The sequence below is a fragment of the Sciurus carolinensis genome, chromosome X (genome assembly GCF_902686445.1).
Source record: "Sciurus carolinensis chromosome X, mSciCar1.2, whole genome shotgun sequence".
Taxonomy (NCBI): Eukaryota; Metazoa; Chordata; class Mammalia; order Rodentia; family Sciuridae; genus Sciurus; species Sciurus carolinensis.
The window spans coordinates 131127516-131143465 of record NC_062232.1 but is presented as its reverse complement, the minus strand read 5'-3'; the positions used below and the strand labels follow the sequence as shown (position 1 = coordinate 131143465).

The 15950-nt window shown below is 39.3% G+C and overlaps 2 protein-coding genes and 1 non-coding gene across 3 annotated transcripts; all 3 read left to right on the top strand.

The window, feature by feature from the left end:
- The first annotated feature begins 2636 nt into the window (after positions 1 to 2636).
- Trnaa-ugc (transfer RNA alanine (anticodon UGC)) lies at positions 2637 to 2710 on the top strand. The gene has a single exon. It is a non-coding gene; the product is annotated as a tRNA-Ala (tRNA).
- A 7011-nt stretch (positions 2711 to 9721) lies between these two features.
- Positions 9722 to 10340, top strand: LOC124972388 (60S ribosomal protein L9-like). Its single transcript, XM_047536761.1, has one exon. It carries the CDS (start codon positions 9722 to 9724, stop codon positions 10298 to 10300), a length of 579 nt encoding a protein of 192 aa, XP_047392717.1. The 3' UTR covers positions 10301 to 10340.
- Positions 10341 to 14611: 4271 nt separating this feature from the next.
- Positions 14612 to 15212, top strand: LOC124972564 (centrosomal protein 20-like). The gene has a single exon (XM_047537034.1). It carries the CDS (start codon positions 14612 to 14614, stop codon positions 15134 to 15136), a length of 525 nt encoding a protein of 174 aa, XP_047392990.1. The 3' UTR covers positions 15137 to 15212.
- The last annotated feature ends 738 nt before the right edge of the window (positions 15213 to 15950 follow it).

Here is a 15950-nt window from a genome sequence, read left to right as displayed (position 1 = left end):
GTTTGTTAGGAAAGGCACATACATGACTTTCACCACAAATATTACTTTCAAATTACCATTTCCCCACTACAGTGCTAGAAATGGAACCCAGGACCTCACACACACTAGGAAAGCCCTCTAACAATGAGCTACACCCCCAGCCCACTTTCAAACCATTTTTGAAATGATTTCTTTGTTATTCAAATTTAACAACACATTTTCTTTAACTGTTATTAATACTTAGTTCAGATATCATGCCATTTTACAACTTACTGTACACTTAAATGCTCACAGAATATTGCAAATATCACCAAATTTAATTTGTACAATTTCTGTGACTTCCAAAAAATCCCTATACTTATTACTAGTCACTCCTCATTTTCCCCTAAACCTCCCAGCCCCAGGTGACCACTATCTGTTTCTCTCTCATAAGATTTGCCTATTTCACACATTTCATAGAAAGGGGATCATAAACAATATGGCTTTGTAACTACTGTTTTTTCATTTACCATAATATTCTCAAGAGTCATTCATGTTGAAACACTATGAGCATTTCATTCCTCATTACAGCTGAATGATATTATACCATGTGTTTACACCCCACTGTTTACATTTTCATCTCTTCATGGCCATTTGGCTTATTTTAACCTTTGGACTATTCTGACTACTGCTACACACACAACTATTTCAATACATTTTCATTTTTTTTTGCATATATCCATACCAGTACAATTGATGGAAGTACAGTGATTCTGCATTAAATTTTGTAAGGAATTGCTAAAACTATGTTTTTTCAGTACCAGGAATTGAACTCAGGGACACTTGACCACTGAGCCACATCCCCAGCCCCATTTTGTATTTTATTTAGAGACAGGGTCTCACTGCATTGCTTAGCACCTTGCTTTATGCTGAGGCTGGTTTTGTACTTGTGATCTGCCTGCCTCAGCCTCCCAAAACACTGGCTAAACTATTTTGGACATAAGCAGAAGCTGAACAATTTTACATGCCCACCAGCAAATATGTGAAACTGGAAATTTCCTCACATGCTTGTCAACACTTGCTTTCTTTCTTTGAGTGTGGCCATCCTACAACATGAAAAGTATGTCACTTCAAATTTCATTTACATTTCTCTAATGACTAATAATTTTGAGCATCTTTTCATGTGCTTATTGACTGTGTATCTACTTTGGACATGTCTGTTCAGATCCACCCTCCAGTTTTTAAACTTTCATTCTATTTATTTAGTTTTTCTGGTTTTGGGGATGGAACCCAGGGTCTTGTGCATGCTGGGCTATATTGCCAGCCCCCAAAATTTCAAAATTACATTGTCTTTTTATTTGTGAATTGTGAAACTTCCATATACTCTAGATTCATGTCCCTTATGACATACATAATTTGCAAATATTTTCTTCCATTCTTTGATTGCTCTTTTCACTTTTTTTGTTTATATACTTTTTGGACAGTACTGGGGAATGAATCTAGGGGCACTCTTCCACAAAGCTACATTCTCCAACCCTTTTCTTTTTCTTTTTTTTCTTTTTCTTTTTTTTTTTTTTTTTTAGTTTTAGACCATTATATTTATGCATAGTACTTAGAAATATTTTAATGAAATTTTAATGAAATAATATATGCAAGGAATTTTATTTCAATCCCCATTCCTGCTTTTAATTTTATTTTGAGACAGTATCTCACTAAGTAGCTGAGGCTGGTCTGGAACTTTTTTTTTTTTTTTGGTAGTGAGGATTGAGTAGTCAGTCAACTACTGAGTCACATCCCTTTTTTGTATTTTATTTTGAGACAGGGTCTCACCGAGTTGCTTAGGGCCTTGCTAAATTGCTGAGGCTGGCTTTGAACTCAAGATCCTCCTGCCTCAGTCTCCCAAGTAGCTGGGATTACAGACATGTGCCACTGTGCCCAATTTGCCTGCTTCCTTCCTTCCTTCCTTCTTTTCCCTGGTACTGAGAAATAAACCCAGAAAAGTTTTACCACTGAGCCACATTCACAGCCCTTTCCACTTTTTATTTTGAAATAGGGTCTTTTTTTTTGCGGTGCTGGGGATCAAACCCAGGGCCTTATACTTGCAAGACAAGCACCCTACCAACTGAGCTATCTCCCCAGGCCTGAAACAAGGTCTTGCTAAATTGCTGAGGCTAGCCTCAAACTTGATCCTCCTGCCTCAGTCTCCCTTGTCACTGAGATTACAGGCATGTACCACTGCTCAGATTTAGTCAGCTTTTTTTGCAGCTATGTCTAAAAGACCTAAAAAGAACAATTTTAGAGGAGGAAAAGTTTATTTGGGGCTCATGGTTTCAGACGCCTCAGTCCATACATAGCTGGCTCCATTCCTCAGGGCTCAAGGTGAGGCATGAAGAGTGAGTGTCAGGGAGGGAAGCAGCTCATATGATGATCAGAAAGCAGAGAGAGAGAGACACTCCACTTGCTAGATACAAATATATACCCCAAAGTCATGACCCCGATGCCCATCTCCTCCAGTCACACCCTACCTGCCTACAGTTACCACTCAGTTAATCCCATCAGGGGATCAATTCATTGATTGGGTGAAGGCGCCTATAACTCAATCATTTCACCTTTGAATGTTCTTGCATTATCTTACACATGAGCTTTGGAGGACACATTAAAACCAGAGTTTTGAGGGCTGGGGATGTAGCTCAGTTGGTAGAGTGCTTGCCTTGCAAGCACAAGGCCCTGGGTTTGATCCCCAGCACCCCAAAAAAAAAAAAACAAAAACAGAGTTTTGAGATAAGACTGAATTCCCCACTTCACCAATTTCCTTCTAGGTTCCTTTCTCACAGATTTGAAGAATAAAATCCATGCACAATAACAGAAGGCAAGAGTAAATGGAGCAGAATTTATTTAAGGGAGAAGAAGTAGAAATCCTGCCATGCAGGAGGGGCCCTGATATCAGAAAAATCCATTTTGGTGCATTACTTTAGAGAACTATACGGTTCTGGATAAAGTAATGAAACAAAAACCATGTAAAACAGGCATTGAAAATAGCACCAAGACCCTGGTCTTTGAGTTTTAATCCTTTTCTCCTCAGGGACAAAGGAGGTGTTGCCAGAGGTGAGCCTTATGGCCTTTTACATTTGAAATAGGCCTTGATGGTGCTCATTAATAATTCTAGTTAGCATCCTGGTGTGGCATTTGCATTTGAACAAGACCTGAATTGGGGCCCATTATTTCTGATTGCTATTTTTATTCAAAATCACATTCAAAGCACAAGATTATGCCCCTGGCCCCCAGAAGCTCATGCCAATCTCACAATGTAAAATATATATAGTCCATTTTCGAGAGTCCTCATAGTCTCGACAGTTCCAAGATTGCCCAGAAGTTCAGGTCCAAAGTTGTTAGGGGACAGAAAGATGTGGATGGTGGGAAAAAGAGGTTAAGAGAACAATTCTATAAAATGAGTCCACTGTGTTGAACCCCACATGCTTTCTTTGTCAAAAAGCAATTTTAGGTCCTGCCTGGCCTAAGTGAAAAGGATATGTCACGTTCCTCAGCAAACTACCTATTATCTGCAAGGAAATTAGAGTGACTTTGAAGGGAGAAATTTTTATGACCCTTTTCACAGACCAGATCCCAGAAAATAAGGATAATTCCTCCTAACCATAAAACCAATGAAAATTAGCAAAAATCCAATTAGAACTGCTCAGCATGGGCCAAGGTGACAGAGTTGTGATAGCAGTGTGAACTTGAAAGCCTGATGTCACCTTGCTGTTGTTAGCGCAAAAAGAGAGCAACCAGGACGGGAGGAGCACAAACTCCTCACATCAGCTCTTTTTTTATTCAGGAACTGAAGTCACAGAGGAACAGGAGTTCAGGGATGAAAAGGCGTTGTGGGACTCAGTTTCCTGGTGGAAAGCAAGTCCCCAAATAAAGAAAGGGACTAGATTTATATAGGTTATTCTGAGGACTGTTGTAGTGAACATATATCAGTTTGCTTGGACATGCAGGAATGTGGAACTTTTTGGTCAAGGTCTGTGGACAGTTCCTAAAAAAGGATTTACTTTGGAGGAGATACCACCTCCTAGAGACTGTTATCTTTTGAGGATCATGAAACATCCTCTTTACCTGCAACCACCATCTGGGAAACATTCACGTTGGAAGATGAAAGCTGTCAATGCATGGCCTTCATTTTTACTCCCTTTTCTTGTTTCCCAGGCCTCGTTATTTTGGGAATTTTATTCTCTATATCCATTAACTGTCAGTCCAAAGTCAAGAAGTGGACCTGGGCGGGACTCTCTGGAAACTTCCCTGGGATTCCCCCCAAAAATCTGAAGTGCGGGAAAAGCACATTGTCTCTCTTCACTCTGAAAGGACCAACTCTCTCCCTTCAGAGTGTCCCCTTTCCCCTTTCCCTATCCCTGCAATAAACTCATTCTTGTTACTCTCAGTGACATATCTGAAATCTTTCTGACTTGATTACAATAATCAGGGATTGAAGAGGGAAGTTTCACGCTGCCTCAAGTTCCCCAGAAGGCCCCAGCTCTGTAACAAAGTCTCCTTTGAGACTCCAGGCAAACTCTCAGCCTGAGCTCCTGTAAAAATCAAAAGCAATTTACAAGTATCCAATATATAAAGGTATGGAGTAAACATTTCCATTCAGAAAAATAGGGGCCTAGAAAGAAGGTGTAACAGTGGTCCACTTTGAATATAGCCCTTGCTACTCTAGCACTGGGACTTCTGCATAACTGTGATGCTAATTATTACTAGCTTTTGAATGTTGAATATTTTTTGCCTTCTAAAGTGCAAAAGTTTAAGAAAACACTACCAAACTGGTGTCCTCCAAACAAAATTATTAACAATGGTAGCCTATTTTCAGGTTTCTATTTGTCTGTTCCAAATTGCATTATGATCATCATCTTTAAGCAAAAATAATTATATATGCCCAAACACTTGGCATGCCAAACCATGCTGCTCTGATGATGATTGGGCATTGAAAACCTAAAGTAGGGCTGGGGTTGTGGCTCAGCAGTAGGGCGCTTGCCTAGCACACGTGAGACCCTGGGTTCCATTCTCAGCACCACATAAAAATAAAACAGAGATATTGTGTCCACCTACAACTAAAAATATTTTAAAAAAAGAAAACCTAAAGTAATAATAATAGTTATATTAAACATACATAATCTGCATCTGTAACAGTAGTTCACTTTATTCTTTGAAAGCAGCCCTTGATGCTCTTCCACTGCAACTTATTTTTACAATGGACGTTTCTTTCTCTTGCTCTCTCCCTGCTCCTCCCTAATCTCTTCCCCTCCCTAATCTCCTGGGAAACAGGATTACCTTTCTTCCCCCATCCTAGGCATAGTCATCTGTCCCTGAGTGCACACCTGCCACAGGAAGAAGTAATCCAGACTTTGGGGGTGGTACCAGAAGATCTCAGAAATGATTGTCTCCCAAATTAACAAGTGAAATACAGCTCCAACAGAGAGCACGTGGAATATAGCCTTTCAGTCACCCTTTATAAGACCCCTGTTCCTGCTGATGGGCAGAATCACAGCCTCTGGGACAGGAGTTCCTTGTATTTCTTCTTTGTTAGCAAAGCAATAAACTTTCCTTTTTCTCAAAACCATGTCCTCATTATTGGATTGGCATTGGGAACAAGGACTGAGCTTTCAGCAACAAATCAATGGGGTTGCTGGGTTTGTAGCTCAGTGGTAGAGTGCTTTCCTGGCATGCATAAGGCACTGGGTTCAATTCCCAGTTCACATAAAAATAAATAAATAGGGGCTGGGGATATAGCTCAGTTGGTAGAGTGCTTGCCTTGCAAGCACAAGGCCCTGGGTTCGATCCCCAGCACGCAAAAAAATAATAATAATAATAAATAAATAAATAAATAAATAAATAAATAAAACAAAGGTATTGTGTCCATCTACAACTAGAAAGAAAGAAAGAAAATAAATAAATAAATAAATAAATAAAGGGATGGGGCCAAAGCAAGACAAAATCGAGCTGTGCAAACAAGTCCTGTAGTTCTACACTTGCACCTGGGGCATGTGGCATTGTGATATTCTCTCCAAAGGGCTTCTGTAGCTCTGCCCCTGTGGCCTTGTTGGTTGCAGCCCAGCTGGCCTTCCTGTTGGCTTATCTCTGCTCAATTCCTGCAGCCTTCCTAGGATGAAGTCCCACGTTACTGGCATTTCTTAATCTCGGGGGTCTCCACTACAGCTCTGGCTTCCTCCTCACATCTCCACACTTTGACTTCTCAGGGGTGCCCGCAGGGACTCTGACCCTGCTGCACTTTACCTGGCCTCCCAGGGCTTCCTTTGAAATCTTGGTGGAAGCCTCCATGACCCCCTAACTCCAGCATCCTGCATGCCTGTGGGACCAGCACCACGTGGTTGACACCAGGGTCGGGGGCCATCTCTAGTAGTAGTAGAGTCTTCAGGGACCCTGGCTGCAGCAGCCTCTGAGTGTCTGACTGGCTGAGCATGTTGAAAAAACTTCCTAGGCTGCTCTGTGCAAGCAGGTTGCTATACAGGTATAATTCTCAAGAGAATTTTTACATCTACTTTCTAGAGCCTGAGGTGTGTGTGGTCTTGCCAATTCCTGAGAGGCCCTCAAGCTATCTTTCTCATTGTCTCTGGGCAAAGTCTTTAGCATTTTTTTAGTGGAGGTAAAGTCTTTAACAACTGCAAATTCCTTAGCCCCAGTTTTACTCCTGCCTTTCAGGTCCAAGTTTTTCAAATCTTTCCCCTCTGCTTTCTTTTCCTGAATGTCACAATAAACTTGGCTAAAAGCTGCCAGCCCCAGGCATGCCTGTAATCTCAGCAGCTCAGGAGGCTGAGGTAGGAGGACCACAAATTCAAAGCCAGTCTTAGCAACTTGGTGAGACCGTGTCTCTAAATAAAGTAGAAAAAATAGGGCTGGGGATGTGGCTCAGTCACCAAGTACCCCTGAGTTCAATCCCCATTACCCTCTCCCCGCCGCAAAAAAAAAAAAAAAAAAAAAAAAAATGCCAGCAATATCCATGCCACCACCTGCTGCCTAAATATTTCTTCCACCAGATTAAGAAGTTTATCGCTTTTAAAATCAGCTTCACAGAAAGTCTCAAGACACAGGTAAAATGCAGACCACTTCTCAGTCAGAACATAACACGAATGACCTCTAGTCCAGTTACTGAGTGTCCTGTTTTTCCTTTAAACCCTCCTTTAATGGTCCTATTGGCATTCTGGTCTTCTGAGCTCCCACCAGAATCAGTCATTAAGCGCCACTTACAACCTAAAGCATTTCCAGCTTGCACTGCTAAACTTTCCAAAAATTCCTCCCACAAATTCCAAGAAGCTCCAAAGTCTTCTGACCCACATGATTGGATTAGTCACACAATGACCCCACTTCTTGATACAGATTACTGTTTTAATCAGCCTTTTTGCTGCTGTGACTTAAAGACCCAACAAGAATAATTTTAGAGGAGGAAAAGTTTATTTGGGGCTCACAGTTTTAGAAGTCTCAGTCCATAGGCAGCCAGCTCCATTCCTTGGGGCTTGAGGTGAGGCAGAGGGAAGCAGCTCATAGTATGAACAAAAAGCAGAGAGAGAGAGGGTCCACTCTCCAGATACAAAATATATACCCCAGGGCTGAGGATATATCTCAGTTGGTATATGCACATGCACAAGGTCCTGGGTTCAATCCCCAGCACTATATATATATATATTCAATATATATCCCCAAACCACACCCCAATCCTCCCCCCATGACCACCTCCGCCAGCCACACCCCACCACTTCAGTTACCACTCAGTTAATCCCTATCAGGGGTTAACTGGCTGGGTAAAGACTCTCACAACCCAATCATTTCTCCTCTGAACTTTCTTGCACCGTCTCACACATGAGTTTTTGGGGGACACCTCACATTCAAACCATAATATGTGCCCACCTTTTTTTCACTTTCTTGATGATTATCATTGAAGGAAATTTTTTTAGAAGTCCAATTTTTTTTATTTTTTCCTTTTATTGCTTGTGCTTTTGGTGTCACATCCAAAGATCCATCGCCTAATCCAAGGTTATGAATATTTTCCCCTACATTTTTTTCCAAGTGTTTTATAGTTTCACCTCTTACATGTAAAGTCTATGACATACTTTGGTTAACTTTGTATATGTCAGTTAGGGGTCTACTTTTGTAGTTTTTCATGTGAATATCTAGTTGTCACAAACCATTTGTTCAACAGACTATTTTTACCCTATTGAACTCGTGTTTTTTGTTATTGTCACAAAAAAATACCTGATAAGAATATCTTGGGCTGGGGATCTAGCTCAGTTGGTGCTTGCCTTGCAAGCACAAAGCCTTGGGTTCGATCCCCAGCACCACAAAAAAAAAAAAAAAAAGAATATCTTAGAGGAGGAAAGGTTTATTTTAGCTCCTGGTTCTCCATTGCTCTGACCCTCAGATGAGGCAGAACATCACAACAGAAAAGTGTGATGGAGGAAAGCTGCTTACTTCTGGATGGCAAGGAAGCAGAGGGACCACAATTGAGTCCCCACAGAAAAAATATAAATCTTAAGGGTACATCCTCAGTGACCTCCTTCCTCCAGCCACACCCTACAGCTACCACCCAGTACAGTAGTCCTTTCAAATTATTAACCCATCAGAGGGATTAATCCACTGGACATAGCTCTCTTAATGTAATCATTTCACATCTGAACATTGCTTCATTGTCTCACACTTGAGTTTTGAGAAGACACCTCATATCCAAACCATAATAGGCACACCATAGAAAATCAATTGACCTCAGATGTATAGTTTCACTTCTGGACTCAATTTTATTCCATTGCTCTGTATGTCTAGCTTATGCCAGTAGCACACTGTAAGTTTTAAAATTATATTAGCTCTTTTGTTGTGTTTTTCTACAAGATTGTTTTGGGTACTTGAGCCCCTTGAAGTTCCATACATATTTGAGGATCACTTTGTTGATTTCTGCAAATAATGAAGCTGGGATTCTAATAGGAACTGTATTCAATCTATTGATCAATTTGGGGAGTACTGCCAACAAAAGTAAGTCTTTTAATCCATTAACATTGGATATCTTTCCATTTATTTAGGTCTTTTAAACTTTCTTTCAACGTTTTGTAGTTTTTAATGTATAAGTCTTATACCTCAATAGCTAATGCTATTTTTAGTACTATTTTGATGCCATTTTAAGTGGAATTGTTAATTTCATTTTAAGATTGATCATTGCTAATGTATAGATACATAAATTATTGATGTAAATTGATTTTTTTTCCTGAAACTTTCAAGATCTCATTTATCAGCTCTAATTGTGTGTGTGTGTGTGTGTGTGTGTGTGTGTGTATGCATTCTTTAGGGTTCTCTCTTTATAGTATTATACCATATACAAATAAATGTGTTTTCATGTGGATTTCCAGTTGGGTGTCTTTTATTTCTGTTTCCATTTTCTTTTTCTAATTGCCTTGGCTAGAATCTTCTATACAATAGCAAATACAAGTGGCAGGACACAAGAATGTCTTGATCCTGATCTTATGCAAAAAGTTTTTCCCCATTAAGTATGATGCTAGTTTTTGTTGTGGAATGTGGCATCTATATTCACAGGAATACTGGTGTCTAGTTTTCTTGTGATAGCTTTGGTTTTGGTATCAGTGTAGTACTGATGATTTGAATAAGTTGGGAGATTGTTTCCTTTTCTGTTCTTAAAAAATTTACGGACGGGCTACAAGTACGTGATGACGAAAGACGTTTTCTCTTTGCCGCATCTACTGCGAGAATGAAGACGATTCTCAGCAATCAGACTGTCGATATACCAGAAAATGTCAACATTACTCTAAAGGGATGCACAGTTATTGTGAAGGGTCCAAGAGGAACCCTCCGGAGGGATTTCAATCATATCAATGTAGAACTCAGCCTCCTTGGAAAGAAAAAGGAGAGGCTACGGGTTGACAAATGGTGGGGAAATAGGAAGGAATTGGCCACTGTTCGCACAATCCGTAGTCACGAACAGAACATGATCAAGGGTGTTACACTGGGCTTTCGTTACAAGATGAGGTCTGTGTATGCTCACTTCCGCATCAACGTCCTTATTCAGGAGAATGGGTCTCTTGTTGAAATCCAAAATTTCTTGGGTGAAAAATATATCCGCAGGGTTCGTATGAGAACAGGGGTTGCTTGCTCAGTGTCTCAAGCTCAGAAAGATGAATTAATCCTTGAAGGAAATGATATTGAACTTGTTTCAAATTCATCTGCTTTAATTCAGCAAGCCACAACAGTGAAAAACAAAGATATCAGAAAATTTTTGGATGGTATTTATGTTTCTGAAAAAGGAACAGTTCAGCAGGCTGATGAATAGGGTCTAAGAGTTATCCAGCCACAGAAACACAGTCCTGGAGAGTCAATTTGATATTCAGTGATGCAATAAAAGATCTCTATTGACTTTGGACTTAATCCTTTCCAACAGGTTGAATAAACTTTAGTGATCTTTCAAAGGAACAGAACAGGAGTTTTTTTCTAGTTTGTTTTTTCTTCTTGGGAACAAGTGGTTTGAATCTGTTTCTTGAATACCAGGTATATCAGGCAAAAAGAAATATGGTACCTGTGACAGGCAATATCTACCTGTGTATTCAATGGATGGAGAGTTTGGGGATAATCCTGAAGGTGTTTTAATATTGTTGAGGCATTAATTTGAATATTTGGTGAGGTAGGTGCACCCTATTCACTTCTGAATAAAGTTCTGAGAAATGAAACAAAATATTAATAGACTTGAGACAGAGATAAACTGTTAATTCTATGACTGCATGGCTTTGTGGTCCAAGATCTCAATAATTTTGTCCTTTGCTTCAGCCATTTACTATGTTTCTTGAGTTTTAAATTATTTTTATTCTTTTGAGACAAGGTCTCACTAAATTATTGTGGCTGGCCTCAAATTTGCAATCCTCTTGCCTCAGCATCCAGAGTTGTTGAGGAGATAGGCATGAGCCACCAAAACTGCCTCTTAGTCACTTAATAAAGTATTGGATACCTTTTCTTTATTTTTTATATACCAGGGTTCTTAACCATTTAGCCACATCTCCAGCCCTTTTTATATTTTACTTAGAGAAGCTCTCACTAAGATGTTTATAGCCTCAATAAGTTGCTGAGGCTGGCTTTGAACTCTCAATCCTCCTGCCTCAGCCTCCCGAACTGTTGGGATTACAGGTGTGTGCTACTGTGCCTGCCCTGACTTTATATATTAAAAGCATAACTTTTACATTAAAAAAAATTCATGAGGAATTAGTGTTAATTCTGAATTAATTCAAATGTTTGGTACAATTCATCAACGAAGTCATCTGTCCTAACCATTTGTTGGTGGCAAGTTTTAAAATCACTAAATCAACCACTTAAATTCTTATAGGTCTACTTTGATATTTTACTTCTTGTTGATCAGTTTTAGTGGTTTGCATCTTTCTAGCAATTTGTCTATTTCATTTATATTATCTAATTTACTGGAATATAAGGATTCATAGTTTCCTAAATACTCCTTTTTCTTTTCTGCAAGTTCAATAATATTGTCTATTTCACCCTCAAATTTAGAAAATTTAATCTCCTGGTTTTTTTTTTTATTAATAGTCACTCTAGTCAAAAGATTGTCAATTTTTTTGAATCTTTTCAGAGAACCAACTTTTGGTTTTATTGATTTTATCTAATTTTTTTCATTCACTATATCTTTTTCACCACTCAAATCTTTATTACAACCTTTCCTATTCTAATTTTGTGTTTAATTTGATCTTCTTTTTCCAATTCCTTAAGAGGGAGTTAGTTTATAATTTGAAATCTTTTCTCTTTTTTAAATGTAAGCAGATGCAACTCTAAATTTCACTTTGAGCACTGCTTTCACTGCATCTCATAAAGTTGTGGTATGTCATGCTTTTTTTTATTCACCTCAAAGTATTTTGTTTTTCCTTGTGATTCTTCTTTGACCCAATGCATATGTAAGAGTGTGTTCATTTACACAAATTTATGAATTCCCCCAAATTTCTTTCTGTTATTTATTTCTAATTTTATCCCATTATGGTCAGAGATTATAATTATGATTGTAGCCCTTTAAATCTGCTGAGCTTTTCTTTATGTATGAACTAACATACAGTCTAATCTGGATAATGTTCCATGTGCATTTGAGAAGAATGTGTATTCTGGTGTTGTTGGATCACATTATATAAGTTGTGTATGGGATCTAGTTGATTAATAATGTTATTCAATTCTCATATTCCCTTATTGATCTTTTACCTAACTATTGTACGCACTACTGAAAGTTGGGTGTTGAAGTTTTAAACTGTCTATATCACCATTGAGTCACTTTTTTCCTTCATGTATTTTGACCTATTTTTAGGTGCATATGTTTATAATGGTTAAATCTTTCTGATGAATTGGACATTTTAATTTCATATAATGCCACTCATTATTTCAACTAACACATTTTAAAATATATTTTGTCTGATATTAGTTTAGTCATTCCAGTTTTTTTTTTTTTTTTTTTTTTGCAGTGCTGGGGATCGAACCCAGGGCCTTATGCTTGCAAGGCAAGCACTCTACCGACTAAGCTATCTCTCCTAGTCATTCCAGTTTTTATGACTGCTTTTTGCATTACATATCTTTCACATCCTTTTACTCTCAGTACATTTGTATATTTGGATCTAAAGTGGGTATCCTTTTACCAGAATATAGTTGGATCTTGTTTTCCATTCATTTTAAAATTTCTTTTGATTGGATTAATTTATATTAATGTAATTACCAAAAAGTTAGGATTTATGTCTGCCATTTTGCTCTTTGTTTTCTATATGTCATCTGTTTTTATCTGCTATTCCTCCATTACTGCTTTCTTTTGTGTTATACAGATATTTTCAAGCATATCATTTATTTTTTTCTTGTTTCTTTACTATATTTTCAAATAATTTCCTAAGTGTTTTCCCTGGAGACTATAATTAACATCATAACTTAAAATCATCTAGTTTTAATACAAAACTAATTTCAATGACATAAAATTTTGTTTCAATACAGCTCTATTCCCTTCCCCATGCTTTTGGGCTACTATTGTCATACAAATTACATCTCTTAACACCATACATTCATCAATATATCCTATAATTGTTTCTTCATGTAGTTGTTCTCTAAATGATGGAAGAAAATTATCACAAATAAAAATACAATATACTGCTTTTTATATTTATCTATAAAACTTTACCACTGAACTTTATTTCTTTATGTGAATTTGAGTTGCTGCCTAGTATCCTTTCATTTCAGCCTGAAATACTCTCTTTAATATCTCCTATTATATAGACCTTTGTTTTTCTTTCTGGAAAGGTCATTTTACCTTCATTTTTGAAGAATAATTTTCCTGGATATAGAATTCTTCATTGACACTTTTCCTTCCAGCACTGTGAATATGTCATCTGACCTGTATAGTTCAAATTGTCAATATTATTAAGGGATCCTTGTATGTGATATGTTGTTTTCCTCTTGTTGCTTTCAGGAGATTTTCATTGGTGTTAGTCATTTTGAATATGATGTGTTCAGATGCAGATCTGTTTGGGCTTATCCCTCTTGGAATTCTTTGCATTTCTTTTTTTTTCAATTTTTTTTAAAAAGAAAAATAATACTTATGTGCAATATAAACAAAGTCTCCTGTTGCTGGTTTGGGATGTGTGTGTGTGTGTGTGTGGGGGGGGGGTCACAAATTTTCCTTCATAAGATCATAAAGTAAAACTGGCCACCCTCTGGTATACCCTTATTTACACAAATCTGATACATCTTTCTGGGATTTTCTTTTAAAAATAAAAAAGAGACAAAAAGAACCATGTATAGCTTGGAAGTTTTTTGTCAATTTCTCAACTGTGGCAAGATTTGAATCCATTACCCTAAAGAATCCCTGAAAACCACCCCTGTGAGCTAAGATGCAATGGGGGCAGAGTTTCCCTGGCCTCGCTCACATGCTGAGTGCTGGCTCCATCAGGGACCCTGGCCCAACTGCTCACCCCTCCCAAGTCCCCATGCAGTACTGACACCTGGTTAGAACTGAGGTTGGAGAAGGAAAAAAACTGGAGGAGGGTAAAGGAATCTGTGGCTTCATCCTGTGGATACAGTGGGACAGAGGGACAGGCAGAGTCTCATACCCCTTCCGCTCATCCATCCTTACTCTACCTGCCTCTGCCGTAGGGTTGAAATGGGTACATGTTTCCTGGTAGTAGAAGGCATGGGCAGGAGGTAAGCAAGGCAGGACCAAAGCAATAGCCAGGACAAAGGAAAGAACTTGGGAGGCAAGACTGGGTTCCACCACCTAAGCTTTCTTTTCCCCAGCTACTGGCTCTACACTCTCAGTTGCAGAAAGAACTAGGCAGAAGTCTTGGGTAAGTATATAGAAGGGTCCATGGCCTGGGTCCATGGCCTGGGTCCATGGCCTGGGCTCGCTGGGGGCTGAGACTGAAGGGCTAATGCTACGGCATGGGGTGGATGGGACGGCAGACAATGCAAAGACCCGGGTCCAGCCCACCAAGCACAACTTGTAGCAGTGTGCACAGGCAAACACAACACCAAGTTGGGCTGAGCCACGGGTGGGAGATGGCACAACTGGGGATCTTGATGCCTGGAAAGCAGCAAGTCATCCCTTTAAGAAGTGTCTGCTGGGAAAATGGCGACTGTCACTGAGCTGAAGGCTGTTTTAAAGGACACCTTGGAAAAAAGGGGGGTGCTGGGTCATTTAAAAGCAAGGATCCGAGCTGAAGTGTTCAGTGCCCTGGATGATGATCGTGAACCCCGGCCGACTTTGTCTCATGAAAATCTTCTAATTAACGAATTAATTCGGGAGTATTTGGAATTCAACAAATATAAGTATACAGCATCTGTCCTCACAACAGAATCTGGTCAACCTGCAGTTCCATTGGACAGACAATTTCTCATCCGTGAATTAAATGCCTTTGAAGAGTCAAAGGACAACACAATACCACTTTTATATGGAATTTTGGCTCATTTCTTGCATGGAACTAAGGATGGCACCCCAAACACCTTTCTGAAAGAGTCTTCACTTCAGCCTTCAAACCCAAATCTTATCAGACAGCCTCATGGAAGAAGAAAGATGGTTGATCACCCAGCAAAGGAGAGGGGCGAAGGCACCAACTCTGAGGATCTCCCCCTTTGTCAAGCGGCGAAGAGATGACACTTCCATGTGGGGTATCTTTTATCTTAGAATTGTACATGTGAAGTAACTTATTTATCATTCCAGTGTTATCAGTATGCAACACTACTATTTGCATTTTGTAGAAATTGGAGTTTCTGCAAAACACGTGGCCCCTCATGTTTTACTGATTTGTGAATAAAAACTAACTCTGTCATCTAGCTTATTAAAAAAAAAAAAAAGAAGTGTCTGCTGGAGAAATGGAGGCTCCACACATGTGCAAAACGCATTTGGTCAAGATCAACACGGGTTTGTCTTTTCCATTAAAAACAAAAAGAAAAACACACCAATAACTGCTTTTGAAATAAGAAGAAAAATAAAACTGAGAACACTTCTTTCTCTGCATCAAGAAAGGATGAAATATTGGTTTATACAATCCACTGCTGTGTGTAGCCTGAAAATAACATTAGTGCCCAGGGAGCAGCTGTACTTCTCCACACCCACCAACCACAACCTGTTTCCACTCAACACCCTTGAGACCACGTGAGATGCTAGGACAGGCGTGGTGCCAGGGCTCAAGCTTGTTGTCCCTGGCCTGAGGAACCCACATATGTCTCCTGTGCCCAGAGGCCAAGGCTGAGTGGTGGCCAGCTCTCTGCCATCCTGTGGGGGTAGGGCCTCCCTCAGCAGGACTTGCTGAAGAGTCTTCAGCTGCCAGACACATGGCTTTTGAGGGCCAGTGGACCCTCGTGTTTGTCCCAGGACACACTTTTCTGCTGATGACCTGATAATTATATGATTGCAGCCCTTTAAATCTGCTGAGCCCCCAAATTTCTCTCTGTTATTTATTTCTAAT

Excerpts from the sequence above, each read along its gene's own strand:
- LOC124972388 (XM_047536761.1), top strand. The coding sequence starts at position 9,722 with ATGAAGACGATTCTCAGCAATCAGACTGTCGATATACCAGAAAATGTC.
- LOC124972564 (XM_047537034.1), top strand. The coding sequence starts at position 14,612 with ATGGCGACTGTCACTGAGCTGAAGGCTGTTTTAAAGGACACCTTGGAA.